Genomic DNA, 15321 nt, shown 5'->3' with positions numbered 1-15321 from the left:
GACCACAGTTTGAAAAACTTGTCAAATTCTTCCATAACTTTTAGGCTTTTTAATCATGTGAATTTCCAATTGCTTGTCAATTTTTTTGACACATATAACAAAGGGAGACACACTGGAGTTGGCAGGTGAGAGATGAGGGAAGTACTTTCATGAGGTGTTTTGTTTTGCTTCCCCCTGTTTTAGGAGCGGCTTATTACCCAAATAAAGATGGTCACAAGGGTGTTGTTGCTGTATATTCCTCTCCCAATGTTTTGGGCTCTGTTTGATCAACAGGTAATAAAGCTATTGCCAGGTGTGCATTTTAAATATTTAACTTCCTAGGAGGCATCCATTTGGCAAGGTGGGAGAGCATTCTGGGTCCCTGTCCCATTCTTAGCCTCATGGCTGGCTATGCTTCTAACTCAGATGTTAGATGAGAAATATTTGGCCAAAAAATCCTGTGAAAGCTTTGGCCATTTTTTAAAAAAATAAATCACTTCAGTATCTGAGGTAGAAGTGTAGCCAGCAGAACAGCTTAAAACAGCCATTGCTTACCAAGAATTCAGACAATTTAATTTTTACTATATCATTGGGTATTTACAATCATGTTATTTTCAAGGGCTCAAGATGGACTCTACAAGCAACAACCATGAATGGAAACTTTGTAAGTGTATAAAATATCTTCCCCCAACCTTAGACATGTGTTGCTCCTCTGGGTTAGATGATCAATGAAGCCTCCTTTCTCTCTTTTAGGGAGCAATTGAAATTCAGCCTGATCAGATGCAGGTATGGTCGAGGACTTGGGCTACTTTAATTCTTGAAAATGACTCGAAACTTTGGAAGTGACTAAATTAATTGTGTTTACTTTATTCCTGATTTACTTATAATAGACTGTGAATGCCATCCTGATTGTTATCATGGTACCAATTGTAGATGCCGTGGTTTATCCTTTAATTGCCAAGTGTGGGTTAAATTTCACGTAAGTATAAGTTACTTCATATATCTATATATGTGTGTATACATATATGCATATATGTGTATGTATACACACATGCAAATATGTGTATACATATATTTGCATATAAATACAAAAATGCATTTTAATTATATATAATATAATTTTATTTATATAAATGCACACACATATGATTTATGTTGCTTAGAGGCTCTGTGCCTCAACTAAACTGAGTTTCTGGAAGGAGATGACTTTTTATTTATTTCCTCTCACCTCCCAACTATAATGCTTATTAGTGCTTTGCAACCAAGAGTCCGATAAATACATTTACTTAAGTTGGTCAAGTATATGCTCATGGGCCTCTGAGGACTTAGCCTTTAAAATTAAGCACCCTTTAAAGAAATTATGAATGTATGTGATCTCTGATTTAGGAAAGGTGAACATCGATTAGACAATTCTGGATATCTTCCTTATGGAACAATAGATTTAGAACTATAAGGACCTTGGAGACTTGCTCCTTTTATAGATGGGGAAACTAATTAGGATCACACAGATCCTAAGCATCTGAGGCAGGATTTGAACTTGGGTCTTTTTGACTACAGGTCCAGTGCTCTATCCACTGGGCAACCTGGCTGCCTCAAGAAACAGCCTTTGACTCAGATGAGGCCAATCTGAGATTTTTTTTTTTAGCTAAATTGTTTTTTTCTCCTAATGAAGTCATCTCCAGTAGGCCAACAGTGAATAAGTATTGTAAATGAAAGCCTCCTAGTAATTAGGAACTGCAATTAAATCTGAATGTAATTAATTACAGCTGGCAGAGACATGAATTTCTAATGTGGTCCGTTGGTGAAAACTTAAGACACCCCCTATTTTATTTTTGGAGGGGTTTTTTTTTTAATGGTTTGGCTGGTCTTTTCAGACTAATGTCAAATTCTTCTTCTTTAGTCCAGACCTGTAGCGTCAGGAGTTCTCAATGTAGAAAGTCCATCCACTAGGTTTGCAACTGAGTCACTTCACCTGTAGTGAAGAAGGAACTGCCTTACACATTCCTCTAAGAAACAGGACTCCAACCTAGAGCTTCTAACTCCAAGGCAAGCCTTCTGTCCATTGTACAGTGTTACCTCTGGTTGTAGATTAGTGTTTCACAGGCCTTTAAGATCAATTTGTCTTATTAATTTTTTTGAGCCGTTAGGATTTTGTTCTCCTCCTTTTACTTCCCTACCTTCTCCTACTCCTTCTCTGCCTCCATCTTGTTCTCATATTGATCATCCAAATCTAATGGAATTCAGTCCTGGGCTATGTTTATTGCGTTCATACAAAGCAGTAGATGAGGAATTTATATTAGATGTAATTAGTGTAAATGCTCTGCATCTTCCCTCCGCAGGGCCCTGAGGAAGATGACAACGGGCATGTTCTTAGCTTCTATGGCGTTTGTTGCGGCTGCAATTGTGCAACTGGAAATTGAGGTAAGTCGCCCTTTGTAATTAGGTAGCATCTGAAGGTATTTCTCCCAGTGGCTCTAGGGAGGTGGGGGTTCCTTGGACAATGAAAGAAAGAGAATTCAGGTTCTTTTCTTCCCATGAAAGCCCCAAAAGTCTAAGGCAGGGATGGGGAAATCTGCGGCCTCAAGGCCACATGTAGCCCTCTAGGTCCTCAAGAGCAGCCCTTTGACTGAATCCAAACTTCACAGAACAAGTCCCTTATATAAGGATTAATAAAAGGATTCATTTGGAAAACTTGGATTCAGTCAAAAGGCCACACTCAAAGACCTAGAAGGTCACCTGTGGCCTCAAGGTCTCAGGTTCCCCACCCCTGGAAGGAATGAATGAACCTTACCAAAACATTGAACTTTCTGAGTGAATTAACACATCACTAAAAGATAGGGCTGGACAAGCTGTCAGCTTTGACCTTCCCCCCAGTCAAGGGGATAAAAAACAAAAAGATTGTGAAAAACTTTTGGGAATTTCTGAGAAACTTGTTTGAATGGGAGGGAAGAAAGTGGCTTCTCAAATGCCATTTATAAAGTGGAGAAACAAGGCATTAGGGCAGATCCTTGACCAGTTTTAAACATGTTCTCTTTCCTCTTTTGGCAGCCTCCTTCTCCTCCTTCTCCTCCCTTTATTTTTCCATACTCATTTCCCTAGGTGCAGCCCACTCTTCCCCAAAGAGGTTAAAACTAATATTATTGGGAGTGTTTCTTTTTCTTCAGTGAAGTGAATCCTGAATCTGCAGGCTAGCTCTGGCATACCTGTCTAAGACATCATGGCACGTTACTTCCTTTTGTGTCCATTGTTCTAGCTTGCTTTTATGTCCATCATTCTAGCCATTGTTCTTGATGGTTTTATGTCCATTGTTCTAGATTGGCTTTATGTTCATTATTCTATCTTGCTTATTCTAGCTTGCTTATGTGTTCATTGTTCTAGCTTGCTTGTTCTAGCTTGCTTTTATGTCCATTATTCTAGCCGTTGTTCTTGATGGTTTTATGTCCATTGTTCTAGATTGGTTTTATGTTCATTATTCTGTCTTGCTTATTCTAGCTTGCTTATGTGTTCATTGTTCTAGCTTGCTTGTTCCAGCTTGCTTGTATGTTCATTGTTGTAGCTTGCTTGTATGTCCATATTCTAGCCGTTGTTCTTGATGGTTTTATGTCCATTGTTCTAGATTGGTTTTATGTTCATTATTCTATCTTGCTTATTCTAGCTTGCTTATGTGTTCATTGTTCTAGCTTGCTTGTTCTAGCTTGCTTTTATGTCCATTATTCTAGCCGTTGTTCTTGATGGTTTTATGTCCATTGTTCTAGATTGGCTTTATGTTCATTATTCTATTTTGCTTGTTCCAGCTTGTTTGTATGTTCATTGTTCTAGCTTGCTTGTTCTAGCTTGCTTTTATGTCCATTATTCTAGCCGTTGTTCTTGATGGTTTTATGTCCATTGTTCTAGATTGGTTTTATGTTCATTATTCTGTCTTGCTTATTCTAGCTTGCTTGTGTGTTCATTGCTCTAGCTTGCTTGTTCTAGCTTGCTTTTATGTCCATTATTCTAGCCGTTGTTCTTGATGGTTTTATGTCCATTGTTCTAGATTGGCTTTATGTTCATTATTCTATCTTGCTTATTCTAGCCTGCTTATGTGTTCATTGTTCTAGCTTGCTTGTTCTAGCTTGCTTTTATGTCCATTATTCTAGCCGTTGTTCTTGATGGTTTTATGTCCATTGTTCTAGATTGGCTTTATGTTCATTATTCTATTTTGCTTGTTCCAGCTTGTTTGTATGTTCATTGTTCTAGCTTGCTTGTTCTAGCTTGCTTTTATGTCCATTATTCTAGCCGTTGTTCTTGATGGTTTTATGTCCATTGTTCTAGCTGTTGCTCTAGCTTTTATGTCCATTGTCCTAGCCATTTTTCTAGAATGGTTTTATGTCCTTTGTTCTAGCTTGCTTTTATGCTTGGTTTTCACTCCCTACCCCAGACTTCACATACAACCTCCAGCCTTTGCTGTTTCTCCACTGCCCCACCCCAAATTAGAATGTGTTCCTCTGCATACCTCCACTTGTTTCCACCTATATTCTTCTTAGATTCGCTCACTGTAGGAATTACATCACACACTACCTTCCCTTAGCCTACCTACTAGTGTTCCCTCCCTCTGCCTTTTCAAATTACCTTTTATTTACTTATCTGGGTATTCTACCCACCCACTCTGAGGACTGTTATTCTTCTGTTTTTATCTTGGCTTTGCTCAGAGTAAACCTAAATGTTTATATTGAACTCAGTGCAAGGAAATAGAAAAGATGTATGGTGTATACCCTAAGATGCAGTTTTGGGCCTACATCTCCTAGAATTTGCCAAACAGGGCCATACAAGTAGGCTGGCTTAGCAAATAGCACAACTAACAATGAAGAAATGTGTATGTGCAAGCATGTGTATATGTGTGTTATATTAGGCGACAGATATGTAATGGTGTGCTGGTAAATGTTTAATAATCAGATCTGGGGAGGGGAAAGGGAATATACCTAACACATTTTCAAGTTTAATCTTCATTTTTAATATTTTCTCCATCACTTACTTAAGTCTACATGATAAAAAAAAATAATAAGGTGTAAATACTCATGCTGAAAATTTAACATTCAGTTCTTGTGGGCCAGTTTGAGATGCTTCTAGAACATGCCTGTGTATGAGCCAATTTAGAGGTTTTTCCTTATGATTAAGGTTACTTTTATGCAGTTTTTATTTAGATAAAATTTCACTGATCGTAATTACTGCTCTAAACATATTCCTCTACCTACTTTTTTTTTTCCCATTGTGCCCAGAAAACTCTTCCAGTCTTTCCTACAAGCAATGAAATCCAAGTTCAGGTACTGAATGTAGGCAATGAACCCTTATATGTATCTTTTCCTGGACATGGTATGGACTTACAAGTGAACCAGGTAAGTAGAATTGAGTACAATTTTTTGTATTTTTGACTTCTCACCTGCTTTCACTTTGATTTGGAGAAACTATTCTCCGATAAACCAAATAGATGAAGAATGCCTGTTGCTTAGACTATGGTAAATATCTAGATGGACAATTTACAGAGCTTGTCCATGAGTATGTGTGTGTGTGCGTATTCATGTTTATATGTGTATATACATGTATAGACACACACATATGCATATACATATATATGCGTATGTGTATGCGTACATGTGTATATGTGTATGTGTATGCGTACATATGTGTATGTATATGTATATGTCACGAGTCCTGAAGCATGTATAGAGATGATCAATATGGAACAATTTTGAATGGCATGGCTTGATTTTGTTTTTAACAAATGAGTTTTATATAGTCATTCTTACTAGTTGCTTTTCCTGAGTCTTGAAATCCTGAAACTATTTTTATAGGAAGAATTACTTTTGCTGGTTCCTGATGTTTGAAACAACATATTTGATTGTCTAACTGCCACCTAGAATAATTGCAATAGACTTACTTTTAAGATCTCAAACTATTTCAAATAGGACTAGTAGTCAGTAAGGAGATTTGGGAGCTAGTCTAATCTCTATCAATAACTACCTTTGTGAACTTTAGAAGCTCATTTCTCTTCTTGTGTCTTGAATTTCTTTATAAAACATTTGGATTTGGACCTCTAGAATCCCTACTAGCTCTAAAATAGACATGTTAAAATCAAAATACTCTCTGGCTTATTAGTGACTTATGGTTGGGAGGTGGGGTAGTATTCTCAAGCCCACTCTGCCATTTGCTCGTAGTCAGTCAATATTCCAAAACTATCCATGAAAGAATTGTCATAATTCAAATAGCTACAACTGAGGCGGGAAATGAAGTCAGTTGAAATGACCTATTCTTAATGAGGCCATTTCGTTCTTGGTAATCACTTGCTAAACACTGTTAAACCCTTAATTCAATGTAGAATTCTGTTACATATTGAAGGTAAGCTAAGCCAGTGAAGCATCCATTCTTTTCCCTTTTAAAAATTGTGACAATGCTTTGATTATTCATCTCCAGTTCTAAGCACTTTCCCATTCTCTACAACTTTTCCAAGAACGAACATAATTGCCTGGGCTGGTTGTTTTAATTTTTGTCTTCTTTTTGTTGTTTTTAGTACATTGGTATATGGTTAGTCTAGAGAAATGACTTGAACCCATTAAGGAAAGCTAAGCTCTCTTACCACCTCTTAATTTATTTCTTTGCCTTTCTTTGCTGTCAACTCCAATTTTCTCGTCTATGAAAAGCAAGAGTCCAGTAACTTCCTGATATTTTTTCTTATCCCTAACATAAGGGGGAAAAAGGTGTTTTTTTGTTTTTAGCACTTATTACAATCCTCAATACCTATTGAATTTTATTCTTCCCGATAGGACTCGTACAGGACTTTGCCATTATTTTTTTTCTATTTGTCTTCACTTACCACAGCATCAGTGTCTTGCACATTTAAAATCTTTGATCTCCCTAGGCATTCTCCTTAACTATACCCCCTTCCACTTTTCCTCCTCATTCTAATCAAGTGTGACTAGGCTACCAGATTTAGTTCCTGAAAGTCTCCCATCACTTGTGAGGTAACTTCACTCATTAAAAATCTTTATTTAGGTCATGGTATCCTATCAATCCTATATCTGAATTCCCGAAATCCACCCTCTTAAAGTCCAGGGTTTAAGTCAAACTGTGACTCAGTTTCCCTCATTATTATAGATTCTAAGATGGCTTAGTCTTGTTGATGTCTGTTGGACAAAAAAATTTTGCTTTTCCTGTGATAGGCTTTTTATCCTTAACTTTTGTGTTAAACTGACATTAGTTCTTACCTTTCAGACTATGACTGGACATATATTTGATAAAGTAACTTCTTTACTGGAACACCCTCTGATGTCAGAATGACTAAAGTGATAAGGACTAACGTCATGGAAACTTCTCCAGGGTTAGGTCATCTTTGGCTTGAGTTATTAATTAAAGTGATCACAAAATAAGTAGACATTTGACACTTGAGTTGTCTTGTTCCAAAGGAATAGAGAGATTTGCAGCAAGTGCTATGACTTAAGTCACAGGATAAAGCTAACTGACTTGACAAGACTAGGAAACTGATTCTATTTCAAACCAGACAGAGAATATGAAAAAACTTTAATTGTAATTGTAAAAGTAATTGTAGTCAAATAGACCTGGGCTTGAATTCCACCTATAACAGCAGTTTAATGACTGTCATCGAATCACTTAACCTCTCAAGGCCTTAGATTACTCATCTATAAAATGAGAGAGTTGGACTTGACCTCCAAAGTCCTCTCTAGTTGTAAAATTGGTCCAGTGATGATAGCTGATATCTACATGGCATGTTAAGGTTTATATCTCATTTTATCCACACTCTGAAATAGGTGTAACATGTATTATCCCTATCTTACAGGTGAAAGAACTCAGGCTCAAGTTAAGTGATTGCCCTTGGTCTCATATAAGTATCAGATCAATAAGTATCAGAAACAGGATTTGAATCTAGTTCATTGTTCTATTACATAGTCATTATATTATACTTAGTAGAAAGCTCAAAATATATGACATCCAGTCTGAACTGAGACTTTTGAGAAATTCTAGTATACCCCTTTGTACAGTAAAAAGGATCATTTTTTTCCCTTTTAATTGTTGGGCATGACATAAAAAGGGAGGTATAAGACCCTTGATTATTACGGCTAGGATGATAACAGATAATGAGAAAATTACTCACAATTTTTCTTCTGCTTACTTTGCCAAAAAGAATCTTCCGACTGGCAAAGATAAAACAAAACAAGCAACTAAAACCCATGTAAGTGAAAATAGGGTAAGGTCATAGAAGCTGCAATCATCTGAAGCTTCATAGCCCAGACAGGATAGCTAGACCTATTGTTATATTCTACCCAGTGGTAGTAATTTCTTTGGTTATGTTCTTTGACCTTTATAGAATATAATAAAGACAGATATGACAGACCTTGTGGAAACTTATCATGCCTTCTCTAATCCTAAGATATCTTGAGGCAAAGGCTACAGGCAAAGGTTGTTGGATGGAAGGTCTAGACAAATAAAGCAAATGTAAAGAAAAAAAAACTTGTTCGTTTAGACAAGCAAGAAGATGATTCAGGAATGATGGGGTGTGTTCCACAAGCAACTGAATTCCAGAATCCTGAAGTTTCCAATTTGACATGATAGAATAGACTAGATTTATGACTATGGCCACCTTTTTCTCTTCTACAGTCCAGCGGCTTCCAGACTTTGGAAGCCAGTATCCCACCAAATATAAACATTACTTATGGGCAGCAACACTACACAATTCCAAATAACTTTGAAGAGGGCTATCGCCACAGTATTCTAGCATGGGATATCAACAACATTGTTGTGGTAAGTCTTTTTATTAAAGAAAAGTACTAGCTCTGTGTTGGTGGGGCCAATAGTTGATGTCATTGGCTTCTTATTGTAGTTAAATACCATTTTGTAGATTATTGTGGGTCTTTTTAAAAAGAATTGTCTCTGTTCTTGTTGCTCACAAACATAAGTTATTTTACCTCCTTCCCATATAAGTTGGTAGATGAAGCTAAGAAGATAATACTTGATCTTGGTTACAAGGGTGTTAGTCCATCTGATTTCCTTGAGAAGAAAGGAGATCAAGAAAGAAAGAAGATGAATCAAGCATTTATTATGTGCCAGAAACTATGCTAGGCACTGAGGATAAAAATACAAAGTTAAGAATTCTCATTCTGAAGGAGATTAGTTATCCCTTCCACATTATGACTTTCCTCATAGAGGTTTTGATATTGTGGGTCAGCATAAGAAATTAAATGGGAATTTTTGGGGAATTTTGTAGAAGCTGCAGATGATACATGAAGGCCAGCAGACATCACAGAAAAAGTTTAGAAACTCAGAAATGCATAAAACGTATGTTTAGTACTGTAAAATATCAACATATTTTATCTTTTAATACCATAATAATTGACACTTCTCTGGTACAAAGAGAGGGCCAAAAAAAATTTTATGTGGATTTACCAGAATGCAGGGATATCATGACCCTAAGCCCCACGGTGTGGAAGGGACACTGAACATTGAAACCATCAGTGTTCTTTCCAATGAACCAGAAAGACACCAACATCACCTTACTTCTCTTAAGTACTCGAGAAGCTACATTTCCCAATGAAATTAATTTGGTGACACTAAACCCTATTAAACAGTAAGGGAATGCAGATATATACAAGGTCTTCTATCGACACACCTCAACAACAAAGAGGCTGAAGAAATCAATTGCTCTGCCCATTACACCATCCAGCCCTTGAACTAAGTGTCCCCCTACTTTAAAGATGCTTATGGTTAATACTTAATCTGACCTTTATTCTCTGAGAAATACATACTTAAACAAATTCAATTAAAAACATTTTTTTTCCTTTCTCTCAGCTGCGAGACAGCATTAAAAGCAAGCCAGAAAAAGGAGAAAATGGAATCAGGTATCTTTTGTTGTTGTTTTTTTTTTTTAACAAATCTACATTTTTCTCTTCAGCAGTCTAGATTTCACTGAGGATTTGACATTTTCAGTATAATTTTTACTATTTTCCCCAATCACTTTGCTGAGTCAACTTATAGTTTGTATTCATTTGGAGAGAAGTATTAGCAATAGCTTTAAAAAGCCACAATCTGTCACTTCTGAGGAAGTATTCAATTTATGCTATGCCAAGTAAAATATCAACATATTTGTTGATATATATCATATAACATATCAACATGATTTAAAAAAAATTGAATACCTGAATACCTGATTATGAAGCTCAGGAATGATCTCAACTATTTTTGGCCAAAGGTTGACTTCATTTAATAATATGACAAGGTCAAGAAGTGAAGTTTGTATGATCTAGCCTTAAATTAACCTAAGTCTTAATCTCCAAAGATGGATCTTGTAAAAGGGAGTTCTGATTCTTATTTAAGTTTGGTATTTTCTCATCCTTCTCTATGATGGCCCTAACATAAGTGCCTTTGGATCTCTACATATTTCACTTTGGAACATGTTGACTTACTCAGTTTAACATAAAGTCTTCAGTATGCTCTAGGATTTATCAAGATCCTATTTTATCACACATTCATTAGTTTTTAATAATAAGCTCATACCACTGAACACTTTTCTTGAGGCTCAAAAACATAAAGTGACTGTATCAAGATCACACACCTATTAAATGTCAGCATCATGACTCACCTTTAGTTGGGATCTCTCAAATGGAGGTCTAGTGTTGTTTCCTTTACAGTATGATGCCTCTCTAAAACTCTGTTTCAGCTGTCCTTGAAAAGTGGATCTTATACACCTGAATTTGTTTTGCTTGATTGTACTTATTTGTCAATGAGTAAAAGCTCTCACATTGGATGGAGAATCGATGGGAAGTGAGAGGGTTGTTTGTTTTTTTTTAGAACATCAATAAAGTACTTTAAGAGAGTCTTCCCCTAAAATCTATTCTTTTGTGTTTATGTTGCTATTTGTGTTATAGTCTGTCTGTCAAGGAGATATTATTATAATAGAGATTTGAGATTTTGCTACAGCTCAGCTCTCTCATGCTATCCCCATTCCCCATCACCTCCCTAGCAGTTCACTCCATTAGGCGGAGCTAATGCTGCTGTTCCACTCATGAAAATCTTATCTCTTTCCTATCCATCTGCCCTCTTGTGGATTCATGTCTTTTTAAATGCGTAGGCAAGACTCGAGTTCACCTACAAGTTCAAAGATCAATATAGTTCATGTCTTTCTTAGGGTTAGGAAGGAGCACTTCTTCCTCTGAATTCCATGTTCCAGTCAAACCCTATTACATTACCTCATGTTACACAATTGAGTTTCTATAGGTCACTTTCACATGTAGCATTTTGCTTAATCCCCTTTCAGTGGGGGTGGGTTGGGAAGGTTTTTCCATTTTTAGAGAAATGTAAACTGAGGCTCAATAACTGTGACTTATCATGTGACCTCAGGGGCAAATGAATGGTGGCTCTTGGACTAGAATCTATAACTTCTGACCCTTAGCTAATTAATCGTTCTTCTTAATATGATACTATTAATATTCAGTCAGTGAAATAAATTCTAATGATCTGGTTAGAAACTTGGCATAGCAGATATTTAGACTATATAGATTGACTCCAGCATACATTCTAGAAATACTTCAAAAAATTGAATACCTGAAATGAACTGGTCTCTTTGTTTTGAATCTTTCTCCTATAAGTGGTGACCAGAAAATTCTGGTAATTTTAGAATTTGAAATAGTTGTATATTAAATGTATCTTGCATTTCTATAGGTGCTTTAGAATCTCAGAGAAGAGATTAAGTTTCAACCTGGATTGTTTCATAATCCATAGATTACCTTTTATTAATTATTTAAACTCTGATAATTCTTATAGTGATTTAAGACATTCAAAGTACTTATTTTCCTTGTTAGCATATCCTGATTTTTTTAGAAAAAAAAAAACCCAAAGCTTTCAACCTTAATTTTCTTGCCCAAAGTCATATGGTCTCTGGATAGAAAAGCCAGTATTAGAACCCAAGTTTTTCAGCCCCTAGTTCAGTGTTCTTTCTGATTTGTCATTATGGTCATTTTAGCACCTTTAGAATTTTATACCTTATTTACAATGTTTGTTTCATATCTGAAACTTTTCTTTTTGCTTTAATGGATTTCTTTTCATAATGCAAAATAAGTAAAGGAATTTCTTCAGATTTTGTGCTAAACAAAGCAGCCTATAGAGTAAATGCTATAGTAGATGTGTTTAAATATTGGGGAACTCTAATTTTTTTTAAAAAATTGATTTTATTGTGGGGAAGGCAATCAGGGTTAAGTGACTTGCCTAGGGTCACACAGCTAGTATGTGTCTGAGGCTGGATTTTCTCAGGTCTTCCTGACTCCAGGGAAGGTGCTATATCCACTGTGCCACCTGGCTGCCTCTGGAACTATTCTTTTGTAAGTGTTGTAGACAAATATTTTGAACAGAAATTCAGTGAAAGAGTAAATCTTAGGAAAAATAATAAAACATAAAGGCTGTCTTGGAAAACTAGTAATGACATGTTAAATGCTCAAGATCTGTCCTTTATTGTATTTTAAAAGGCACCTAAATCATTGTCAAATCTTTCAGGTTTGCCAATGCCTTGAATGAAACCATCACTGTCAGCATGGATGAAGCACTCTATGAGAATATCACCAGTTACAATGCCAGTGATTATAAGTTTCTTCCTTCCGGCATGTAAGTACATTCAGAAAATTTCAAATGGGGAGTTTTAGCTCTATTTTCTTTAAAAATAGTAGAGTCAAGGCAAAGATCAGTAAAGACGGTGAAACAGAAGGAAGTGGTACAGCACAGCTCCACCCTACAATTATTCCAGCAAAGACTTAGAGCATCAGATTCCCACAACCAAGGTGTGCAGTTAGAAGATTATACAAAATAAGGATGAAGAGGTTGGGGGATCAGACAACACATGAACCTTGTTTTCATCTGAATTAGTCAAAGGAAGGTAAAATATTCCACATTCACTCACTCACACACATGCAAAGAATTAGATCCAGGATTACACTTCAGTCAACAGAGAAACAGGAGAGGATAGAGAGTTAAGAGGGAGGAGAAGATAATAAGAGGGGAGGTAAATTCAGGAAAGGATTAATCAGAAGCAAAATGAACTCTAACCCAGGAGAATGGATTTCAAAGAGAGATTTTAAGGAAAAAGAGAAAGAGCAAGAACTTATGATTGCAGTCTCAGCTGAGGAAAAAGGAAAGCCATTGGGTGAGGCAGGGAGGCAGAAGCAAAATGCATCAAGTGCATAATGCTGATTCTGAACGCATTCATCTCTTACCTCCCTCTTCTTTGTAAAAAGGGGTGGAGAGCAAAAAGATGAAAAAAATATTTGTGACAGCATGGAGGGGAATGCACAGTTAATGATCACAACTCTCAATGTGAATGGAATGAACTCACCCCTACCCCCAAAATGGAAGATTACAGCAAGCGGATTAGAAAGCAGAATCCAACAATAAGTCGTTAAAAAAAAAAGACATACTTGAAACAAGTTTACACAGAATTTTAAAAATATATTCTGTTTCAACTAGAGTCAAAGAGGCAGAGGTAGTGATCATAATCTCAGATAAGACAACCTCAAAATTATCTTTAGTTAAAGAAATAGTCAGGGAGATTACGTTATACTGAAGATATAATAGAAAATAAATTAATAACAATATATAAAATATGTACCAAATAGTATAGTACATAAATACTTAAAGGCTAAATAAATTACAGGAGATATAGACAATGAAACTTAATAGTGGGGAATCGCAATGTACCTATTTCAGAGCAGTTAGCTAATCTAATGAAAATATAAATAAGTATTTAATTATTTAATGGAATTATAGAAACTGACTATAACAGGCATCTGATGATTATCAATTAAATAGAAGTATACATTTATCTCAGCTGTACATGACAACTTTACAAAAATTTATCATGTACTAGGGCATAAAAAACTCGAAAAGTACACAAAAGCATAAACATTAAAGATATATATTTTACTGATCACAATGTAGTAAAAATTACATTTAATAAAGGGCCACTGAAGAAATAGTTAAAAATTAAAAATTAAATAACTTTATCTTAAAGAATTGGTGGGTCAAAAAGCAAATTGTAGAAATAATAGTTAATTTCATTAATGATAATGACAGCAACTGGACAACAAGCCAAAATTTGTGAGATACTGTCAAAGCAATTCTTCAGGAAAAATTTATATCTCTAAACATGTTTATGAACAAAAAAAAGAAAAAAGAATCAATGAAATGGGCATGCAAGCAACTAAGAAAAACCTAGAAAACCAAAAAAAATTTAAAACCCCAGTTAAACACACAAAATAGAAATTCAGAAAATCAAAGAAGAGATTAACAATACTGAAAGAAAAACAGAACAAAAACAAAAACCAAACAACCTACTGATTTAAGGAAAAAAGAAAAAGTCACTAGCTGATTTGATTTTTTTTTAAGAAAGGAAACCAAATTACCATTATCAAAAAGAAAAAGGAACATTCACAACAAATGAAGAAACAAGGAATTTATGAAGTATTTTGTCCACTATAAAACAAAACAAAAATATAAATGAAATGAATGATAATTTACAAAAATATAAACTGTCCAGGTTAGCAGAATATTAAACAGAAATTTAAATAACCCCTTCTCAGAAAAAGACACTGAATAAACCATAAATGAGTTTCCAAAAGAAAAAAAAAAGCTTGAGGTCATTTGGATTTACAAGCAAATTCTATTGAAATTCAAAGAACACTTCCAATATTATATCAGCTGTTTGAAAAAAGTAGGAAAAGAATGAGTACTACCAAATTCCTTTTGTAATATAAATATGCTTTTGATACCTAAACCAGGGAGAACCAAAACAGAAAACTATAAAACAAGGTCCTATAACTCTAGAACAATTTTTAATTAAACATTTAAGTAAAATATTAGTAAGGAGACTACAGTAACATACCACAAAGATATACACTATGGCCAGGTTGGATTTATATTAGGAAGTCCAGGTTGGTTTAATATTAGGACAATTATCACCAGAATAAACTAGAGTGACAATAAGAACACCAAAAAACATGATTATTTCCAGTAGATGCAGAAAAAGCTTTTGAAAATATACATCTATTTCTGTAATAGAAAACTTAGGAATAAATAAACATTTCTATAATGAAAGTAGTATTTATCTAAAACTAAGAGTGAACATTATATATAATGAGGATGAACTAAAAATCTTTACAGGAAGATCAAGAGTAAAAGCAAAAATGTCTATTATTACCATTAATGTTTGATATAGTCCTAGAAATGCTAGCTATGGAATTAAGACTAGAAAAAGAAATTGAGGAAATAAACATAGACAAAGAGAAAACAAAAGTATTGCTTTTTGCATGTAACATC

General features: G+C 35.1%; 1 protein-coding gene across 1 annotated transcript in view; it reads left to right on the top strand.

The window, feature by feature from the left end:
* The window catches only part of SLC15A1 (solute carrier family 15 member 1), a 51047-nt gene that overhangs the window by 29137 nt on the left and 6589 nt on the right, over positions 1-15321 (top strand). The window contains exons 12-20 of the mRNA XM_036755783.1: positions 184-273; positions 599-643; positions 733-765; positions 870-958; positions 2319-2400; positions 5235-5351; positions 8626-8769; positions 9814-9863; positions 12511-12618. Coding sequence (XP_036611678.1) covers positions 184-273; positions 599-643; positions 733-765; positions 870-958; positions 2319-2400; positions 5235-5351; positions 8626-8769; positions 9814-9863; positions 12511-12618 — 758 coding nt within the window. The remainder of the gene's footprint in view (positions 1-183; positions 274-598; positions 644-732; positions 766-869; positions 959-2318; positions 2401-5234; positions 5352-8625; positions 8770-9813; positions 9864-12510; positions 12619-15321) is intronic.

Source organism: Trichosurus vulpecula, chromosome 4 (genome assembly GCF_011100635.1).
Source record: "Trichosurus vulpecula isolate mTriVul1 chromosome 4, mTriVul1.pri, whole genome shotgun sequence".
NCBI classification, from domain to species: domain Eukaryota; kingdom Metazoa; phylum Chordata; class Mammalia; order Diprotodontia; family Phalangeridae; genus Trichosurus; species Trichosurus vulpecula.
The sequence above is the reverse complement of the archived record's forward strand: the minus strand, read 5'-3'. Positions and strand labels throughout refer to the sequence as shown.